Source organism: Protomyctophum bolini (assembly GCF_963924005.1).
Source record: "Protomyctophum bolini genome assembly, chromosome: 7".
Lineage (NCBI taxonomy): Eukaryota > Metazoa > Chordata > Actinopteri > Myctophiformes > Myctophidae > Protomyctophum > Protomyctophum bolini.
Genome location: NC_137868.1, coordinates 40,652,370 through 40,665,833, shown reverse-complemented (window position 1 = coordinate 40,665,833; position 13,464 = coordinate 40,652,370). Strand labels below are relative to the sequence as shown.

Sequence of the window (13,464 nt, the reverse complement as noted above, 5' to 3'; positions counted from 1 at the left end):
AATGTTTCTCATCCAATAAAGCTCCCTTTGAATTGAATTGTGCAGGGATGGCGTCCCTCTATGTGTCTCCGCACCCTGATGACTTCAGGAGTCTTCTAGCTCTCATAAGTGCCGAATTCTGCACCTCAAGCCCGCGTCCCCGCACTGTCACAGCGGACCCCCCGGCCTCGCTAAATGCCCGGTCCAGACCCGCCCTGGTGCTGGGCGCCGGGGAAGGGGCCTCTGTCCTGTGCGGGTCCAGTGCTGTGGCCTGGTACCTGGCCTCTCAGGGGAAAAGGGCCGGGCTGGACAACAAGCAACAGAGCCAGGTGTGGCAGTGGCTCAGCTTTGCAGACAACGAACTCACGCCAGTGTCCTGCGCTGTGGTGTTTCCACTGATGGGGATGATTGGACTCGATAAGAAGGTGAGAGGGAGATTAAGGAACCTCATACTTCTGCACCAGTTTAACCCATTTAGACCTGTTGTTACACCTACTGTATACGACGTTGGTATACCTTTCAAGCTGGGAAGTAGTGGGAACGTCATTTTTGTTTCTATAATGCAGTATATCGTTGTTGTCGGGCAGAAACCTAAATGGTAAATGGTGCATTTATTTAGTGCATTACATTCACCCATTCACACAGTAGTAGTACACACAATCATACACTGATGCCGGAGGAAACCATGCAAGGTACCAACCTGCACATCGTGAGCAATTAGGGGTTCAGTGTCTTGCTCAAGGACACTTCGACACTAACTCTGGGGGAGCCTGGGTTCGAACTGACAACCTTGCGGTCACTCTACTCCTAAGCCACCGCCGCCCCTGTATATCCAGATATACTCTTATATCCATATTCTAACTTTGTGTGTTTTTTCATAAATTAACACCAAACAACAACAAACACATCAAAAGTAGCAGATCCACAAGTTTTGAGCTTGCAGATCTGCTACTTTTTGAGGGGCTTTGTTTGTAGCACGGAGTGTGATGATTTGATTGGCTGATGTATGATGATAAGAGTTAGTTAGTTTAGTTTATTTTGATCCCTTTAAGAACAATACATTACAGTAGATAATAAAAGGCAATTTAGAAGAAAAAATAAAATAACGGACCAAAAAGGTGTTTTTGCATACCCAGTTTGTATACAGGAAAGGGAAAAAAATCACAATCAATCAACAGAATTTCAACTTTGATTAATAGCAATAACTGTGTATAATAATACACAGTATTAATAACCTGTGTGAGCGTCACTGCTCAGTGCTCATTCACAGATTTGTTCTGCGTCAGTCTGCATCAGTCCTCTCTGACAGCTGTCAGCAGTTCCTTCTTGAATGTCGAACCACAGCACCAAATCTATTTTAGAACAAAGCTCTTGTATTTCTCACCCAGCTGCTGACAGCAGTCGAAATGGGATTTATTGATTATATTAAATTATTTGCAGACAAATCCTTTTGGTGATAGAGCAGAGGTAAAGTAGTACATAACAGTGAACGCTTGCTTACATCCATGGATTTCATTTTACGTTGAGATGCTATTTGGTATCTGTGTGCACTGCTTACTTTATATTTATTATATATTAGTATATATTACAGTCCCACATACATACATACATACATATATTGCTGTATATACTGTACAATATTGGTAGAGAACCAAGATTTACGAATACAAATCTTGACTCTCAGCTCCAGCAGACGTCTCGGGCGGAGATGATGCGTGTCCTGAAGGTTCTAGACCAGGCCCTGGAACCCAGAACCTTCCTGGTGGGAGAGGGCATCACCCTGGCTGACATGGCTGTCGCCATGGCAGTCCTCCTGCCCTTCAAATATGTAAGTCAGGGGTGGGCAACTTTGACGATGGCGAGGAGGGCCACTATACAGTATATTTCCACACTCACTGCAGAGGGCCACATTGCATATTACTGTCGTGGCAAAAATAGCTGATAAAACGCGCACTGCGACACGTTTTGAGCTTATAGATCAGCTATTTTTCCTATATTTGAAGAAAGTTACCTTTTTATTTAATTTCAAATGCATTTAGTTATGTCAAGTTTATGAACTAAATACAAATACGTTGGACATAAAAAGACAATAACATTTTAATACTAGTCATCATTAACCTACTAATATAGTAATTAAGTAACTAAAGTGGGTCATGTTTGGAATTTACAGCTGAAATCAATAATATACTAGTAATCCTTTTTTTCTTTTTGATTTGTTTTGGGGCTTTTTATGCCTTTATTCATAGGGAACCGTAGTCAGACAGGAAAGGGGGAGAGAGATTGGGAGTGACACGCAGCAAAGGCCGGCCCATCAGTCTCGGGAGTCGAACCTGAACAAGGATTCATTTTACAGTTGCATTTTTCTATTACCTACTTAATTTGCCGAACAACCAGTGCATTTCTTGAAACAATTAATTTCATACAAACCGCACCATTTGTAATGGATTACTGCAAAAGCCTGTGACTTGCTTAAAATCGTGTTTACCGTATATCTCAAAAGTAAATATTTGTCAATGTTAACCAAATAACACGTCCTTGGGTGTGTTTTGTAAATACTGCATGTTCTGGTTTTGACATAGAGTGATCTATCAGATCATTTACAAACGGTCAGAGTAGATACTCATTAACTTACTGTGCCATTTTAATCTTTGTACAGTATAAACATGAATATTACCTGTTTTAGTACAGGTAGATGCATGTTGAATACTGGAGTGTCAAACTCGGCCAAAAAGGTGTCCAATACAAGTAAAGATGATTTGGGGAAGGACAAGACTGTTTTACACAACATTGTAAAGCACAAAGTAAAAAACTGAAAAACTAAATTTAGAAATTAAAACATAGGAAACAGCTTGTCACTGCATGCACAGTTCTATGGTGATATTCAGTGCACTCTGGACAAGAGGATAACTAAGTTTCCAGTGTCATATGTTCTCCAGTTCAGTTAGGTTGTAATGTTGCCCACTGTACAGTCATGCTTTGTGTGTCTTCTTATTGTAGTTTAACCCGGTTCCTCTGCCCAGGATGTTGGCTCTTTTGATTTCCCTCTCTATTGAAAACCGTATCTCAGTCGTACTTCAGTGTTTGCTCAGCTGTATGCCTAACTATTGCTGAGAAAACCACATTTTCCACCTTTATTTCGTCCTTGTTTTTCGTGTGTCAGGCTTTGGAGGCTCCAGACAGAAAGGTCCTCTGTAACGTCACCCGCTGGTTCCTGACGTGCATCAACCAGCCTCCGTTTGTCAAGGTCTTGGGAAAGATTAGTCTGTGTGAGAAGATGGTGCCAGTTACACCCAAGAGCAGCAGTACTGCTGCTGCTGCTGCTGCTACTAATGCCTCTCCTCCTGCTGAGTCCACTGATGCTACTGCCAATGGTAACTTGCACTTGCACTATTGATGTGGCTAGTAGTGTGTGTAAGTGATATACAGTACACTACCCGTTGATGTTGCTGCTGATAATGTGTATTGTCAAAAAGGGGAACATCCATGATCCACACTCAATTATTTAAAAGGCTTCTTCTCATACATGGTAGCAGACAAACAAGTTTTGTCTCTCTTGCTTTCGTCAGCATTTACCGAGAAGGCCAGATAACTTTATCCCTGGTTCAAGGCATAAAGTTTACTGAAAAAACAGCAGTTATAATCACAGATAACGTGAAAATTATTTGACCAGAGTTCCCCCAGTTAAACTCCTTTTTGGTTTGAACAAATAGAACTGGCCACTGTAAATGACAACCATGCTGCAATAGAATTGAACGTTGTTCAGGTTTGAATGAAACGAGGGATATTTCTTTGAGACAGAGTTGCAAAAGTGAACTACTGTACAGCAGAGACAATGGCGAACAAACACGACAGCTGCCCGGCCATCTGCCAGCTAGTCAGAGGCGCAAGGCTTCATGGGGAATGTAGAAAATCACCCCTTCCTTCATGGTTGGCTAAATGTTGACTTTGTAGTGCGCTTTGAGGATTCTGTTGTTTTCCAGACAGTAGATAAAAGACGGGATCATTTCAATTCCTAGTTTAAGTCTGTCTAAGACGCCATCCAAACCTCTTGCAGTCCTTTACCACTATTCACATTGTTCCATTGTTCTTGCAAGAGAATATTATGCTTGTGTATACATACTGTACTGTGATTCTTGGTGTGTGTGTGTGTGTGTGTGTGTGTGTGTGTGTGTGTGTGTGTGTGTGTGTGATTCTCTTTCTTTCAGGTCCACCAAAGACTGAAGCCCAGCTTAAAAAGGATGCGAAGAACAGAGAGAAGCTGGAGAAGTTCCATAAGAAGCAGAAGGAGATGGAAGAAAAGAAGAAGCAGCCACAAGCGGAGGTAAAGAAACAGAGACTGCTGCTTAAATGGGTTACATGAATATAAAAGATTCTGATTGTTACATTTTGTTAGTACAATAACAATCACAACTGTTCTTTACGGAGCCCCTGAGTGGACAAGATAATTATTATCTTGTCCGGGACAAGATAATTATTATCTCGTTCGGACAAGATAATTATTACCTCGTCCGGACAAGATAATATCTCGTCTGGACGAGATAATTTATTTTTCTTACCATGGCCACTCAGGGGCTCCATAGTTCTTGGATATTAACCAAAAACTAAATTAATTGTGTGCAGATGGGTTTTCTTTTATGTACCCAGGGTAGTAGCTGAGCACATTGTCAGCAATGCCCTGCACATAGAAACACACAGACACATTAAAACCTGGGAGCTGACCAGTACAACCTCAGTCTTATACTGTTGGCCACTAAGCAGCAGTTGGGGGTTCAGTGCCTTGCTCAAGGGCACTTCAGCGGTGTTGGGTGAGTGAGGCCAATCCCTTCCCGACCCTGATTATTCCTTCCCGTCCGGGGAATCGAACCGGCAACCTTTCGGCAAAGGGCGCTCCTCTAACCCTTAGGCCACCGCTGCCCAAGTATGGAATAAGATTTGAGCCATTTCCAATTTTCCAGGTCTGGATAAGTAAACTGTGTATTAGAAAATAATAACGTTTCCAGACTATTTACATGCTAACTCGACCAAATCCACACAAAAATCCGGCAATATCTCTGAATGGCATATGCAAATCACAAATTAGTAATTACATTGTGACAAAAGCTTGTCTGAACATTTATGAGTTATACAGTGATGAAGTAATCAGAAAAGTTAAACTATCTTTTCTGCATAAGGAGACAGTAATTGAAAGTCTGCATGTATCGTCATGTCCATGGAGGACACCGTGAATAAATGAGGCTGCACAGGCAGCGCAAACATTCATTTTTATTGGCTCATTTTCTGTTCTTATTTTTTAACCTTCTGTTTATTCATTTTTTTTAGTTTTTTACAAATGCAGAAATAAATTAAGATGCAGAGTAACAAATACAAATGAAGCACACACAAGAACAAACCAACACAAATCAAATCAAGACAACCAAAGAAACAAAAATAAAAACAACTCCAATATAGTCAGACTCATCAGTTCATGGTCACAGACATCATCCAGACAAGACAGGTTGGCTAGCCAGGTGACCGCTATTCAAGTTCAATCGGGAGTGTAGGCGGTCAACATGAGACAGAAAAGGCTGCCATACTTCACTGAATTTGGAGGTTAAGCCACGCAATGTGTATGTTTTTCCCCCCCCAATGCATAAGAATAAGACGTCTTGCCAGAAGAGTCACAAAAGTGACAAGGTCAGATTGATATCAATCTGAGAATCCCATTGTCAAATATTCGGGAAAACAGCGGCCTGTCTGTCTTGAGAGACTAGATTGATATTTAGGCAGGGGGATGGTTTCAGGAAGGTCGCCAAATAGGGAAATAACAGGGGATGAATCTATGGGCAACTGTAACTCGTCTGAAATTGTATCAAATATAGCTGACCAAAAAGACTGTAAGGCTGGACAGGTCCAAAACATATGAAGAAGATTAGCTGGAGCCTGGGGGCATCTATCGCACGTTGAATCGACATCGTCATAAATCTAAGCTAACCTAACCGTGGTCCAGTACACCCGGTGGAGAAATTTACATTGCAACACCCCATGTTTAGCACATATTGATGAGGCATGAACACGATCCATAATGGCCTCCCAGGTTTCATCAGAGATTTCTTTCTGGGCCCAAAGATTTTTATAGGCAGTGGTTGAGGGTAAATGAAGGTCAAATAATGAGGTATAGGTTCTGGGTAAGTGGCACGTTCGTTTCGTTTGAACAGATAGTTCAAAAGAATGCTCATACTTTTGAACTATCTGTTCAAAGTAACGAGACAAACGTGCCACCGTCAAACAAATCTTTGACTGACTTAATGCCTTCTGTTCTTATTTATAAAAGAGACTACATTCATGCGGAGAAGAATTATATATAATTTCTTCTGGAAATGTATGGAATTGAAAATGTGTAGGAAGGAACCCTGAGATATTATCAGTTATGTTCAATTACTGATAAAGATTGACGACAAAATGTTAACACATTTATCACAGATTGTAGGCAAAATGCTCACGGGTGCAGTAGTAGCAAAGTCACATGTAGGCGTTATTCCGCTAGATTGAAAGAGAATAAAATCCGCACTCTCAGTCGTAGTAAGAGTCGTTTGTTGTTTAATAATGTTGAGGATCCACAGCAGCAGTCAATCCAGACAAACACGTTTTGGAGTGCGGATTCTACGTTCTCTTTGAAGAACATATAGAATCTGCACCCAGCACAGGCCTGAACCCTTTAAAAGACTGTCTGAGTTGAGCGAGCCTTTTCCCCTTGAAATTCCACTAGATTGGTCACTATAGGTTCCTACTGTAGACTGGTAACGTGAACATCGGTGTTGTTGGAGCGGTGCCGTGTGAACAAATAACCACCAAGAGATTCACATTAGCCAGCTTGCAAGTCATCAATAATGACGGCTCTCGGAACAGACGGGAGGAGCACAGGAATGGGGGAAATGAGGCTTCACGTGCACTCCATTTGTCTTGAACAACAGATCTCGAGAATGAGTTATTGTTTTGTTTTCACGAGCTGCTGATAATAACACAAATACTAGTAGAAATGAATTACACAAAAAAAGCAACACTTTGAAGAGGTTAAAAATGCAGGAATCTTGTTTTTTCCATCTGCGATGCAAAATTCCAAGGCCTAACCTTGATCAATAATGCATCATTTCGAGGCATTGAAGTTACTGCTTCGCGTACTACTGCTACGTTTCAAAGCAAACCTGTTTTATTCCACTGTCCTCCTATAGAAAAAGGCCAAGCCTGAGAAGAAGGAGAAGAAGGAGCGGGAAGTGATCACATACGACATCGCTACCACACCCGGAGACAAGAAAGGTGCTTATTCTGTGTGTAGATAGTTGCATGCAAGTGTGTGCCTTTTCTCTTGTGGTGTGATGCAGCATTGCGCTTGTATAACTCCGCCAACCAGTTGCAGTTCACGTCTTTGCAGACTTTAACGGTATTAAAGTAAATTAAACACTCGATTGACATGTGCTGTTACAGTATGACATGTGTTTTGAGATGTCACAGTGACCACCAAATTCCAAGTTCATCCTTGAGTCCATGCGGGCATTTTGTTAATGAAATTCTCCCACGGGCAGGAGAATGGGAAGGACGGATGGACCACCCCGAAGCGTAGTGCCTCCACTCCATGAAAAATGCTGTTGTGCAGGAATGTACATGTACTTTTTAACTGTAAATGCGTGACCCTTGTCTTCCTCTGGCAGACGTTGAAAGGCCTCTTCCTGATGAGTACCATCCGCAGTATGTGGAGGCTGCCTGGTACCCCTGGTGGGAAAAACAGGGATTCTTCAAGCCCGAGTATGGGGTAGGCTGGCCTGTTTCACCTCATATCAACACTATTGAGAGTATGCACATGCATGATCTTTTTCCCATCGGGCCCCCCTCATCTAGACCAGTGGTTCCAAAAGTGGGGTCCGGGGACCCCATGGGGTACCTGAGGGAGTTCCAGGGGGGACCCATCTATTTTGTTCATGTTCATAAAGTGCTAAAGTGTTTAAAGCAGTGGTTCCCAAACTTTTTCATGTCAAGGACCCCCAAATTGACACTACTTAGCCCGTGGACCCCCATTTTAAAAGATATGCCAGGGACCCCCATAAGAGAAGACGTACACATTTAGACGTACACATTTAGACGTCTACATTTAGACGTACACATTTAGACGTCTACATTTAGACGTCTACATTTAAACGTCTACATTTAGACGTATACATTTATTTGTTATCCGTGTTGCGAGGATGAGGGGGTACCTGGAAAAATATCTACCCCAAAAGGGGTACCTGGTCCAAAAAAGTTTGGGAACCCTGATCTAGACTGAGTGGCAAAACATTGAGCAGCATGGAGTGTTTGGAGTGTTTGGAAGCGCTCGTTGGAAATCACTCAACCGTCCTGCGTACCACCTGTTTCTAAATGTCACATAATGCAGGAGGCAGCAAAATGTGTTATTGAAAACAAGCACACATTTCTTGACATAACGTTTCTTTTTTTGAAACAAAAACTTTGCAGATAGAGGATAATTCAAGCTTTTCGTACAGCTGCAATGTTGGTGAGTTTAACATTGCTTAATGCAATCAGACAGGACTTTTCTGTTTGGATGAATGGGCTGTCAAGGCCAGAAATTCGTTTTTTGACACTCAGTGGGCGTTCTCGCATAACTTCCAGGTACGATGATGTCATGTGCATACCCTCTATAGGAAATCCACTTTGTGTTAAGTGCTAGTAAAGTCATCATGAATCACTTTCAACCTGGCGTTCCTGATTTGCGTGGGCAAAACTCGCTGCACATTTTAAATGACACCACCATACAATGAATACTGCAATAGGGCTTTTTAATAAGACTTTCCCTCTCCATATTTTTCAGAGGAAGAATATCTCTGAGCCAAACCCTCGAGGTGTCTTCATGATGTGTATCCCTCCGCCCAATGTGACTGGATCTCTCCACCTGGGTCATGCCCTCACCAACGCCATTCAGGACTGCTTGACCAGATGGTAATGGCCTACTTACAGTCTGAAGTTGATCTGATTGTAGCAGTCTGAATTCAATACGTCTTTCTCTGAGAGAGATTTTTTGTCAATTCCAACCGGTTACCTGAGGTAGTTACCTCCTAATATAGTAGTTACCACACAGGTAATTTATCAATATTTGAATAATGACAACCCTTATTTATATTGCACTTAATCAAACCTAGTTTACTTGATACCCTTAAGTTAGGTTCAGCATTAAGGTGCTAATTGTCTTTGTACAGTATGTATTCCATCTCCGAGCAACACAGCATCCTTAATCGTAGGATGCACTAATATTTTGACGGTCAATTTTCAACCGTTTGGTCGTGGTTACTCAATGCGTTGGTTTGCTGTACCCGTGCAGGCACCGGATGCGAGGGGAGACCACCCTGTGGAACCCTGGCTGTGACCACGCTGGCATCGCCACCCAGGTGGTGGTCGAGAAGAAGCTGATGAGAGAGCGAGGCATGTCCCGCCATGACCTGGGCAGAGACGGCTTTATCCAGGAAGTCTGGAAGTGGAAGAATGAGTGAGTTGGAGAACCTTTGAGGGCTGGGAATGGTGGAGATGTCCTGTTGTTATGCTGGGTTCATTGCCCAGTGCCGTGATCACTTACACCGGTGATTCTCAATCCCATGAGGAGTTTGCAAGTGGGCTCCCAACTAATAGTCTGGATTTTCGGTGGTGAGGTGACCACCGGAGCTGAAATAACATTGAGCGGTGGTGAGTAAAAACAGAGAAGGGCTGGACCGGTGGCGGTGGTTTGCTCTTCACCGCGGCTTGTGACGTCATGTTGTAGTTCAGTGGTCACCTAACCAAATAGGAAATAAATAGGGAATGTTCGTTCCATTTATCCAAGCCAGTAAACAAATACATCTGACAAATCATGCAGCCCAACCTCGATTTCATCATTACTTTCAATTTGAAATCCCACTAACCTTGACTCGGTTTTATTTTGCCTTCCACATTGTAGCCATCTTGAATTTACCTGCCGTGAGCTTGTTGTAAAGTTAAATTTCCCTGCCGTGAGCTTCTCCCAAAGTTTAATTTCCCAGCCAAAATGTGCAAAAATAAGCGGTATAACGTGTGGCTTCGAAACTAGGTCAAGTGAAGTGATGATCGATACGTTTTGTTTCTCTACAAGCGGGTGCAGGTCTTTTTTCCGACAGCATATTGATCCGAAACCTCAATCCTAACCTAACCCTAACCGCAAGCACGGGAGCAGCGCATGTCGGACCATCGCTTTTTCGCATCGCAGCGACGGTCCCCCCGCTGCGGAGCGGACCGTTGCCCCGTCGGCTAGAATGCTGTCGGAAAATAGTGTGCCTCCCCTACAAGCCCATGAACATAGGGTGAAACAAAGTCAGTGATGATAACTAAACGATCATTATTGTGTTTATGGGTAAGCTTACGTTTCATATCAAACACTATGAAAATGAATTAAGTAAGTAATGATAGTAATGAGCTCAACCCTGCGGTATGCATCGCATGCAGTTATTCACACACTAGAATAGGACTCATAAACTTTTACTTCTTTTTATTTCAGAAAGGGAGACCGTATCTATCACCAGCTGAAGAAGCTGGGCTCCTCTCTGGACTGGGACAGAGCCTGTTTCACCATGGACCCTGTGAGCATCTACCACCTTTTTGCCGATGTTTAACCCATTCTGGGCGGGAATCCCTGTTGGTGTTTCAAGTATTATGTTATAGTTTAGCTATTGGAAAAATAGCAGATCTACAAGCTCATAGCGCGCCACCGAGTGGCGCGCTACGAGCTTGTAGGTCTGCTATTTTTGAAAATTGTTAAAATGTGGCGCAAATCATTGAATATATATTTCAGCGCGAACATTTTTAACTAACCTATTTGCTTCTGGAGGGTCCCTGGAACTACATATTTTGAGATGGGGGGTCCGTGGCCCAATAGAGATAATTCTGGGGGTCCTTGACATGAAAAAGGTTGAGCACCATGCAGGTTTTTCAGAAAAATGTTAGGATTTAGAAGCCTTTTTTTTAACCGACCTCAGTCCAAAATGGGTTAAAGTAAAATAGACGGTTTCTCCTGGGAAATAGGTTGCGAGCTGTTCTCACAGGGACACAGATGGAAGTAGTCATGCTGTGTTATCTCAGCTTTCAGTCGAGAGTCACATCTTTTAAAGGGTGATTTCTAACAATCCAATTGAGTTTTCCAGCGCCTTTGAGAAGTGAACTCTCAACACATGAACACACAGGACATACAGTATTTGTTAGTTTGAATTCACACTTTCACATAGGACTGATGATGGGATTCAGGTAAAATTGAAGAAGACTTGGTCTCGGTGTCTATTCAGGCGTGTTATCTACTGTTTGTCATGGACCTATACTATAGAATGCCAAGAGTCGACAAACAATAATCATAGTCGACCAATTATCTTCTTATTTCTGAATATCTTACTTTGCAAGACACTCTGGATAAGAGCGTCTGGTAAAAAAATGGACTACATTATAATTCTCGTGGCTGTCTCTCTTTTTCTCCCTGTAGAAACTTTCCTACGCTGTCCAGGAGGCGTTCGTCCGTATGCATGAGGAGGGAGTGATCTACAGGAGCAAGAGGCTGGTCAACTGGTCCTGCACGCTCAACTCTGCCATTTCTGACATTGAGGTGTGTGTGTGTGTGTGTGTGTGTGTGTGTGTGTGTGTGTGTGTGTGCGAGCGCGCATGCGGTCGTGTTAATAGTTGTCAACTCTTTTCTTTTTTTCCCTTTTTTTTTGTTGTGGCTTTCGCCTTTTTATTTTTATTTTATATTTTTGAGTGGTGCAACCACTCCAAGGAACAGCAATGTCCGTGGCACACTGCCAGACTGGATTACCATCCAAGGTGCCTGGACCGCTGAACCACAGCCCAGGGCCTGTCAAGTCTTTTCTGTCAGTAATATATGCAGTGTGTTTGACCAAGGCTTGTGTCTTGCAGGTGGACAAGAGGGAGTTGACAGGCAGGACTCTGCTGCCTGTTCCTGGGTACAAGGAGAAAGTGGAATTCGGAGTGCTGGTCTCCTTCTCCTACAAGATCGTTGGATCTGGTCAGTGACTGCAAGAACACAAGATATTGTGCAAACAGAGATACTTACCCGATACATGAACTATCGTCAGTACCAGTTTAACTCATTTAACTAACCCAAGGACCCCTGGCGGGTCCCCGGATCCACTTTGAGAACCTCTGGTATGGCGGGTAGCTTCGTCAGAGGCTTGTGTTGTCTGTAGCATTTTGATTGTTACCAGAACACCTTTGAAACACACCCTGGCTGTCACCCATCATTCCTTAAATGTTGTCTTTAATAATATTTGTAGGTTTGTTTCTGAGGTGTCCTTACCATACGCACCGTTGTGTTATCTATGAGTCATTGAACTGGTTATCACCCCAAGCTAGGAGACGATTCCATTGGTTACTTTTTGTGTTTAAATGTTTTATTTTAATTATCCCACATACTTAAAACATTCTTTGAACCGATTCTCATCTGCTTATTCTCTAAGACATACTCGACGTCTTTATTTTATTGTGCCCAGAATCTCTAGAGAGTTATGTAGACGTGCTTTTAAGTTCAGAGCACCAGCAGACTGGAACGTCCTGCCCTTGTCTCTCAGATCAATTACTTCTGCTTTCAAGAATGCATTACTAGTTCATCTTCTATCTAGCTGTTCTTGTTTCTGATTGCTCTTTTGTGTTGTCTTGAGACTGTCCTATTAGCATTATACATGTATTAATGTTATTTTATTGTATTTTTTCAATGAAACTCTGGGGTTACGAGTATACTGATGTGGTGGGTTTGTGTTGGGGAAGAGCCTTGGTGTATGTCTTCATTGTTTTGTTGCTGTATTGTTTTGTTGTACGTCGTACCCTGAGGACCCCCTTGAAAATGAGTTGCTGCAACTCCAGGGAGTATCCTTTTTAGTGAAATTTCAAAATAAACAAAACAAAAATTGTTAGACTAACTATTTTCTCTCCGTCCTCCGCCAGACGAGGAGGTGATTGTGGCCACCACTCGTATTGAGACCATGCTGGGAGACTCTGCTGTGGCGGTCCACCCGGCCGACCCCCGGTACCAACACCTGAAGGGCAAGACGGTACAACACCCCTTCTGCGACCGCACCATGCCCGTTGTTTTTGACGACTTTGTGGACATGAACTTTGGAACAGGTAGGCAACTAGGCACCCGTACAGGATCAGGGTAAGTGGTAAGTTACCCTAACCCTAACAGAGTGGGTCTACAGTACATGTCGAAGTGTCATTGGGCAAGACACTGAACCCCAAATTGTTCCTGATGTGCTGGTTGGTGCCTTGCATGGCTTCCGCCGTAATCGGTGTATGAATGTGTGTGTGAATGGGTGAACAATGTAATGCACAATCTATGTAAAGCGCCTTGGATAAAGGCGCTATATAAATGCACCATTTATAGTGGCTCTCAAAAGTGTGGTCACGTACAGTAGGACTGTAATCACAAACCCAGGCTACCTCTCTATCATTTGCCCT

General features: G+C 42.9%; 1 protein-coding gene across 1 annotated transcript in view; it reads left to right on the top strand.

The window, feature by feature from the left end:
• Positions 1 to 13,464, top strand: part of vars1 (valyl-tRNA synthetase 1) — a 29,583-nt gene that overhangs the window by 758 nt on the left and 15,361 nt on the right. The window contains exons 2-13 of the mRNA XM_080767303.1: positions 46 to 404; positions 1,664 to 1,807; positions 3,140 to 3,350; positions 4,185 to 4,300; positions 7,188 to 7,272; positions 7,665 to 7,765; positions 8,819 to 8,946; positions 9,326 to 9,490; positions 10,508 to 10,589; positions 11,480 to 11,599; positions 11,908 to 12,016; positions 12,952 to 13,131. Coding sequence (XP_080623429.1) covers positions 48 to 404; positions 1,664 to 1,807; positions 3,140 to 3,350; positions 4,185 to 4,300; positions 7,188 to 7,272; positions 7,665 to 7,765; positions 8,819 to 8,946; positions 9,326 to 9,490; positions 10,508 to 10,589; positions 11,480 to 11,599; positions 11,908 to 12,016; positions 12,952 to 13,131 — 1,798 coding nt within the window. The 5' untranslated portion in view covers positions 46 to 47. The remainder of the gene's footprint in view (positions 1 to 45; positions 405 to 1,663; positions 1,808 to 3,139; positions 3,351 to 4,184; positions 4,301 to 7,187; positions 7,273 to 7,664; positions 7,766 to 8,818; positions 8,947 to 9,325; positions 9,491 to 10,507; positions 10,590 to 11,479; positions 11,600 to 11,907; positions 12,017 to 12,951; positions 13,132 to 13,464) is intronic.